The 8,775-nt window shown below is 32.5% G+C and overlaps 1 protein-coding gene across 3 annotated transcripts in view; it reads right to left on the bottom strand.

The window, feature by feature from the left end:
* Window positions 1-3,759: 3,759 nt before the first annotated feature.
* The window catches only part of LOC105324838 (E3 ubiquitin-protein ligase rnf213-alpha), an 84,399-nt gene continuing 79,383 nt past the window's right edge, over window positions 3,760-8,775 (bottom strand). For all 3 annotated transcript variants that reach the window (XM_066072389.1, XM_066072388.1, XM_066072387.1), the window contains exons 85-93: window positions 8,341-8,482; window positions 8,115-8,198; window positions 7,418-7,610; window positions 6,976-7,198; window positions 6,775-6,849; window positions 6,472-6,663; window positions 6,262-6,351; window positions 5,539-5,735; window positions 3,760-5,239 (exon numbers count right to left, since the gene is read on the bottom strand). In XM_066072389.1, coding sequence (XP_065928461.1) covers window positions 5,038-5,239; window positions 5,539-5,735; window positions 6,262-6,351; window positions 6,472-6,663; window positions 6,775-6,849; window positions 6,976-7,198; window positions 7,418-7,610; window positions 8,115-8,198; window positions 8,341-8,482 — 1,398 coding nt within the window. In that variant the 3' untranslated portion in view covers window positions 3,760-5,037. The remainder of the gene's footprint in view (window positions 5,240-5,538; window positions 5,736-6,261; window positions 6,352-6,471; window positions 6,664-6,774; window positions 6,850-6,975; window positions 7,199-7,417; window positions 7,611-8,114; window positions 8,199-8,340; window positions 8,483-8,775) is intronic.

Here is an 8,775-nt window from a genome sequence, read left to right as displayed (position 1 = left end):
ATGGTTTATAGATCTGATGAGAGTATATCGACCGATTATTGCAATAAATCGAAAATTAATTCTCTTCATTCTCTTCAAGCGTATAATAGTAAAATGTTTTGTTCATAATATATAGGTGTTGATTTAGCTATTATGACGTCCCAATGTCGCACGTGCCAAAACCAGTATTTTGTCCATTCGGCAAACCTTGGCCGATAAAATCAATAAGACTTCGAACAGCCATTCTACGATGAATGATTTGGAAAGTGAAGATTACACCACAACAAACCCAAATGAGGAAGATATATGGCCAATTGTGAAGGTGAAAATGCAAATTAAATAGGCAAGGGGGAGCTGCCAAAACAAAAAGCAACTGATAATGAAAGCGGCTATCTACAGTAATATAGCTTCCGCATTCGTTCTCATTGGTTGTATTCATTGAACTTTGGTCGGCGTTGTCTGGTTTTCGTACTTGACCTTGGTATTATCAATTTTGTGTGTTTGTACTATCCGTACAATTAATAATAACTTTATCGCCACCCGGTAGCAATAGTACAAAATATAAAATTCTACTGCAATAAGGAAATCTGTTTTGCGAAATACATTTAGGGTGAACAAAAATAAGGGCAAAAAAAAAGAGAAACATGTCAGACAAGTCCTATTGCGGCTTTTAAATACTGATTAAATTAATAAAGTTATGCAAGGTACATGTAGCTGTATATATATATATATATATATATATATATATATATATATATATATATATATATATATATATATATATATATATATATATATATATATATATATATATATATATATATATATATATATATATTCTGAATCCAAACCAAACCACCTCTTAGAAATTCCTTAATAATTCGGTTTTCCAATTAAGGCGACCATAACTACTTTAGGGGCAGCACGGGCGGGGGGGGGGGGGGGGGGGTAATGAACACGACATTTTTTAAATGCACTCTTTACTCTTTACATAGGGCCAGGTCAGTCTTTAAAACAATAGAATTATTTTTAAACCAGTTGTCATTTTGTGCATGAAGGCAAGATACAGCAGAGCACATATTAATTAAGTCTTTGCTATGAAAAATGACAATAACAAACTATGTAAACATTATTGATTAAGATTTGAACATTTTACATATGAACATTAGTAAGAATATATAAAGCAAAGAGATTTCAACAGATTTTTTTAACTTAGACATTTCGATATACAGGACCTAGCCAACATTCCTAAGAAACCATAGTTGATTTCAATTTACTTCAAATTTCATAATTCATAATAACTGCACAATAGCGTTACGTGTATTTAATATAACAGGATATTAGCTCAGTTAAACCGAGGGCTCTGACCACCTATTGTCCGTCGTCCGGAACTCGTTTGCCTTTTTCTGCTTTCGGCATTTCTGGATGTTTACGAACAGAAAATAAAACATGTCTTACAGTCGACATTTTTAAATGCAGTTAATTTTAAAACACGAGGAAATCCCGGTTCTGTATAGCTACATGTTTGGTTAAACAATAAGATCTCATATTTTTATTTAATTTTAATTTTTATTTAATACATGTACAGACTATTTTCAAGTAATATTTAAAATCAATTTGTCCAAGATGATGCTTTTTTTTAAAATTTAATTACTAAGTATGTAATAAATAGAATGATAAATACCCCTTTTCAATATCACAGCCTGTATCAGCCCTCGACATTACAATACCACCCCTCAGGTCTTTCTAAAGGAGTGTTTTTTCAGCGTATTTTTTAAAACAACAGCTTTTCTAAATTCAATGATTTCTAGTATCTCTTTTTGAAAAATTGGTTTGTCCTTCAGATTTACAATTAAGATTCTTATTCCCCTTCTGTGCGCCAATTTTTGTGTGAAATTTATTCGGCAGTTTTAGAATTTGAAGTAAAGATAACAAAATAACAAATGGACGGACAGACAGACAGGTGTATATAGACAGTACTGATTGAGAAACAGAGGAACGAAAAAAGAGATGTTCAGAAAAACTTATTCAAATTAAATTAAATTTTATTTAAGATCAATATTATGTAAGAATCAAAATTCGGTGGCCACGCATAGTCACGGATTTTCTTCATACTTGACAATTTGAAAAACTTTGGTGAGTAAAAAAGCCTAACACCATTTATTTGTAGCTATGTGGTCCCGTTGCCATGGTAACCGAGGGTAAAGATGTAAAAATGGCATTTTAATGCTTATTTGAGAACATATTGTGAGTAATGTGCAGAACTTGGGGTTTCCAGGGTAGAATATATTATTAAAAATAGTTGTCATTTTTCAAAGGACAGAAAAAAATTCATGGAGAAACGCATATTTTTAGAGCGTTTCCATGGTTACTTAACAGAAATTTTACAATCAGTTTTCTTCATCTAATTTTGATAAAAAATGCAAATCTTGGATTTTTTGGTAAACACTATTATGATTGTGCAATGAAAAATTTAAATATGAAAATTGAGAACCGTTGCTATGGTAACAAGCGTAAAAATAAGGAAAATTATAATGTTTTAGGCATCTTTAAATGGATATTATTCACTTATAATGAATAAATATATATTATCAAAAGGGGAGAAAAAATAAAGTATGTCCTTAACTTTAATGACACTTGAAAAAAATCTGAAATTTTCTAAAAATAACTGCCGTTGCTATGGACTTTTCAAAAAGTAAGAATTTCTGTGTGATTTTTTATGCAACTTAATTTTCCATAGCAACAACACTTCTCTGTTACATAACAAAGGTTTTTGTGGTGTATAATGAAAATTTAGATATATTTTTACAAGTTCCAACTAAAACAATTGCAAATAAATTCTAAAATCAGGAATGAAAGCATATCGAAATAATCTTCAATTTCTCAGATTTTCTTAATTTTTGGCATTGTTGCCATAAAAACGGATGTCAATTTTCATGATAAAATACATATTGCATGGACATTGATATGGATGTAAAAGTTCCCATTTCGGCTTATTTAAAAACCGCAGAAAACTGATTTCAAAAATTTGTAACGGTTTCCATGGTAACATTTTAAAAGTATTGGTTTCTCCATCAATTTTCTTATATAATTAAATTATTGAAAATAGGATAAAGGCTGTTTTATGTCTTTGATAGTTTACATTAGTGGGCAAAACCTTTTAATATGGCTTCAAAGTAGGAAAGTTTTACTATTTTCCCATCTTTAGCTTCGATTACCATGGCAACGGTTACCCCCAGCAACCAACTTTTAGTGGTTTTTTGCGTTTTACACCTAGGTGTGTCCATGTATGAAATATAAGGAAAATTGGTGACTATGGGTGGCCAGACCCTTATATAAATCATTGATTCTTACATAGAATTGATCTTTTAAAAACAGACGAGTTTTTCATGGGCTGGATGGTAAGAATCCCTATTAACTTTTTCTTGATATATGAAAATCTGCATATGGCATTTTCGTTCACTATAACATCTAATTACACATGAAAAGCAAGAGAAAGCCTCACCGAGGATAATTCGCCGGGATATGAACGAGCAAAAATTATATGCATTTTTAACAGCATCCAAGAATTTATATGTTCTCAGTTGTCTCACAGGAAATATAGGGCCGCCTAAAATTTCTTAAACAATCAAAAAACATATCAATTTCCTTCAAACATGCATGGATTGTATCCTAAGATGTATTCACTTTTAGTCACCTCTAAAAACGCATATGCGACTTCACTTAAATGTCAGATTGAACACTAACTTCATAATCAAAGAAATCACAAAAATAATCAACTGGAGTATGTAATAAAGATATTTTATTGCACAAATGCATGACACTTGCGTACATGTACATTGCATTACCATGTACGTGTATCCAAAACAGTAATATTAAAGCTATTTAGGTATATACACAAAAGCTCAAGTCTGATTCCAGACAATTTGTGCATATTCATTACTCCTAATGCAAAAAGTCATTTATAATTCACTCCTGTTATACATCATGACAGTGTATCAAACAGTTATATGTAGTACATCACCGGATTTAAACTGACTACATGCAATATAATTAACCCAACTGTAATCCAGAGAATCTCTACACAAAATAATAACTCAAAGCATGCAAAATGCCAACTTATATAATAAAACATCCTGGCATGATACAGAGATAAAGAGGGTATGTGAAAAATTAGTTTTTACAATTATATAACTGTCACCTATTTACATAGGTAATGAGGTATCAAGACCTCCATTTAGCATGTTTTATTTCTGCCTTATACCATAATTTCTTTGTTTTATCTTTTTGATTTTGATAGTATGCAGTTCAATTTTTCTACAAATAGATGTAAAATATACCATACTGTTAATTTCACATGGCGCATAAACGTGTAGCAAGAAAAAGGTTTGTCACATCTACATTAAACAACTGTGTGAATCTAAGTCCATATGAAGCTTGTGCAAAACAAGTTTTAATATAATAACAAAAAGTACATTGTTCTTTGATAAACCAAACCTTATAAAACAAAAAGCTACATAAGTCAGTTACATTCTGTGTGGTCAGTATTACAACAATTGTGCAATAAAGCAAATAAGCGTATTGGCAAATATACATGTATGTATAAATTGTGTAGTTTTATTTTCAAAATCAGAGGCAACAAAATATCAACAAAAACTTAAAAAAAAAAAAAACATTAAAGATAACAAAACAATCAGGTATCTACTGCAATGCACAACAGAAAGCACATCAAAACATAATAAAGCCGATCACTCTTTGTAAGATAACATAAAGTTGGCACTGTTGTTTATTTCAATATCACATTGAAAATTTGGTCCCAAACAATGAACATATTTCCTTGATATGTTTCTCCTTAAGTAAAATGATCAATATAGAAAAAATACACAGCAGTTATAATTGGGTTTCACAATCTTCAACATGTTGCTCCAACCTTAAGCTTTTCAGTTCAAAAAAGAAAAAGTTTAATTAAAAAAAAATTTCAAAACAGTTTATATCTGATTTTACTTTAGTCTAACCTTCACTCTCAGTTTTTAATTGCCTAGTTAATCACCTCACATATCAATATCTTCTTTCACTTTGTTTGACTGTGAAAAGAGCATACAAAAACAGCCAGGTATCAACTGCTTGGTTGTTAAGAATGGGGGTGAAACCCGCTCCTTCATTTGGAATTCTCTCTATAACATCATTCGTCCATCCTGGGTAATTGAGGTCAAGGTCATACTGAGGAGCAGATATGTATCCAAGAAGTGTGTCTCGCAAACTGTAATGAATAGTTATAGAAGTTAGGTGATTCTTGATGTACCGATATTCATATAATGAATATGTAATCTGCTTTCAAATTTAAATAACAAAAATAAAAAGTATTAAAATTTTTATTCTGGAAATTTGAATAATCTAAAGATTTTATGCACAGCTATGGAAGATAATGATAAATCTGCACCTGTGTAAAATTTAAAAAAAAAAAAACATACGTTGTTGGATCTAATGAAAAACTTGTATCAAAACAAAAGAGAGCTAGACATCATTAGGATGGTGACTAACTCGAAGGGTTCCACTTACGGAAGTTTGGCCATGTCCAAATCATCATCGTCAGTTCCTTTAGGAACTGTTATTGTCAGCATAATGCACTCAAACAGGATCTCCAGCAGTAGGTCCAGTCTCTCGAGGGAGATATCTTCACACATGGACGTGATCATATCTCTCTGTGCAGCATTAAGCTCTTCCCTCAGTTCTGTCACTACACCTTCAAATGCATCCTGGAAAGAAAAATGCAAAATATTTTTTTTTTGAACATCTAATATAAATGTAAATCATTGACGAATTGCTGATAATCTCTGTATACAATGTGATGTTAATGTGTCAAGATATAATAAAACCCAGTCGATGCAATAATTATATGCAAATAGAAATTCAATTCTCTTGCTTTGGTAACCATTGACAAACAATGGCACCATGTACTACTAAGTTATATAGTATTTGCAGTATATCTTGTGCTTAACACAGACACCATACATGTACATGTACCACTTAATTAATGCTCGAGTTGTTTACCCATTCAAAAAAGAGATTGGAGAAATTAAATAGCAACATTCATTGGGAGAAATAACACCTGATTTACATCTTCTCTCTGGTATTCATTGATCTTCATATTAATTTCATAATTAAACAAAGTTAAGTATTTCTTATAAAAATGTCAGAAAAATACAGTTGCCTGTCTCCTATTTGGTTATATTGTCCTTTTGACTATAGATTAACATATTAAAGATAGACAAACCAACCGACCTGTTTGTGTGAGGCTTGTCTTCGGGTTTTCTCCATGGCCAAAGTTATCCACAGAGACTGGGCATGCTTGCATTGACATGAGGACCTTGCCTTAAAAAGAATGCACTCAAGTTTAGTTAATAATACTCTGTATCAATTACAGTAGAATTATCTGAAGCAAAGAACAAGAATACATAAGGTCTATACCATTAAAGAATATAAAAATAAAACCTTTTGACTGGGGAAGGGGTTTTCCATCTTGAGAGTCTGGGTCATGAATTTCTCCAAGGACATATTGGGGTCTCCTTTTACAGACTTCAGGAAGCTGATGGTGATTTCTAGTTTGTCCAAGGTCTCACAAAGGTCAGGGTAAGCTCTGGTCTCCTCACAGATCTGATTGGCTACTACAGGGGTCAAAGGTTCCTACAAGACACCCAAACCAATCAGAGTGAAGCACTTGTAAGTGTAAACCTGAAACAATATTTTGTGTCTTTGCTCTATTTCAATACAGTTAATCTAGAAAAAGAATTTCACCTGTTTGATTTTCTGTCGGAGATCTCTAAACACCACAGCATTAGTTGTCTCTGATCTGTACGTCATCATCTCAAACTGCAAAGACAAAAATATTTCACTTGTTTAAACATTATTATGGACAGGTATATATTGTGAAGGAGTTTAATGTGTAATACATTTATAAATCAATGTGACTCTAACCTCTGTGTTAGTGACACATACCTCATACACTGGCATCTCAATGACAGACTTGGAAAACAGGAATCGGTCCATGAGCTGGCGCTCCAAGTCCCCAAAGTTGTAGTCTATCTTGGTGCCCTTGCCCACCTGGAATGTGTAGTGACAGTTGGCCATCACCATGGGGAGGATGTCCCTGTCAGGGTGGTAGCTGATCAGGTGAGCCGGGGTCACGTCCCTCAACTGGACCTTGGGGAGATCTGTGTACCTGTCAATCAAAGTCAATTACAGTCATGTAAATGTGCTATATACACCTTTTGACTAAAATATGAATCTACATATGTATAATCCATTATATGATCAGGTATTTACCCATAGGAATGATTTTCAATTTTATTTTCACATATTACAATGATGCACACCCTTCAATGTTCACTTGAATGTTTCCATCTCTTTACAATTGAAAGAAAACTGCCATGAAACTTACTTGAGTTTCTTCACCTTGCAGTACTCCTGCAGGAAGTTGTTTTGTTTCTTCAGTAGATAGTACAGTAGACCATAGGCACAGAGCCCATTGTCCCTAAAAGTGGGCAGCAGCACAGACACTGGGTGGGCATCAGTGATGGGCTTCTGGCAGAACTCCTTGGGGATCTTGGTTAATCCCTCCAAGGTCGGAAAGGCTACAAAATATTAAATATAATATGCTCCTCTCAATTAAGAGAAAGTAAATTCGAACAATTGTACTGTTGTCTATCTGTTCATTGTTTATCTTTTTTATTAACTGAACCATTGTTGACAATTTTCTAGATGCTAACTAAAGCTTTAAGTGACTGTCCAAATTCAAATATTTTGTCTTTTTTCTATTTCATTTAACATATTATCAGTCTTCTATTATCAATAAGAAATAAAATTTTCATATAAATATCCATGATCATAAAAAAGTGGATCATAACAATAACATTGAATGCAACTCTTCACTTCTTGCTTCTGATATGTCATCATATCACAATGAACATCATGGGGCAAGTTTCTTTTTATGTGAAATATAACCTTCATGGATTAGTTTTCAAGCATGTAGCCTTTAGAAAATAAAAATATGTAACACGGAAATGTGTTTAAATAAAGTTACTGCATTAATTCAAGTGTAAAAACCAGTAAGACTTCAGACAATTTGCAACACATACTGTAAGAAAGGAGCTTGTCTCTAACACACTGCCAGGCCAGAATAAAGTCATTCACCAGATTCCTCATCTCATCCAACCGACCCTCTACAATTTAATGGCCATAAAGTACAGAAAATTTGAAAACAAAATATTCAATATCAAAGCAAAAGGGTTATTTAACAATGTAAAACTACAACAAAAATTTAAAACTAAGTCATAAAATCATTATGTACTAATTTTCTTTTACCATTTTCATACTCCTTTATCATATCCTCGATGGTCAATGTTAAAGCCTCCCCTCTGTCCAACTTCCTTTGGAATCGCTGAATCAGCAATTTCTGGAGTTTCACGATACTAGGTACAAGACGAATAGCTCTTAGCTGCTTCTCCTTTTAATGAAATAGATGATTACATTTTTTTACTGAAATAGATGATTACCGTAATGTTGCGTGTATAATACACACTTTTTTTAGCCAAAATTTGATCAAAAGTGGGGGGTGCATGTTGTACATAGGACTAAAATTTTACCCCATTTTTTCAAGCCGTGATTCTTGACACCACGGGAGTATTGACTGCCAATATAGCGTGTTATGCTAGTTGTGTGAGTGTAGTCTAATTTTACTGCATCAGAAAAATCTAATTCTTAGTTTTATTTCCATGTACATGTATTGAAATATTTATC

Source organism: Magallana gigas, chromosome 9, assembly GCF_963853765.1.
Source record: "Magallana gigas chromosome 9, xbMagGiga1.1, whole genome shotgun sequence".
NCBI classification, from domain to species: Eukaryota; Metazoa; Mollusca; class Bivalvia; order Ostreida; family Ostreidae; genus Magallana; species Magallana gigas.
This window is presented reverse-complemented; position numbering and strand designations above follow the sequence as displayed.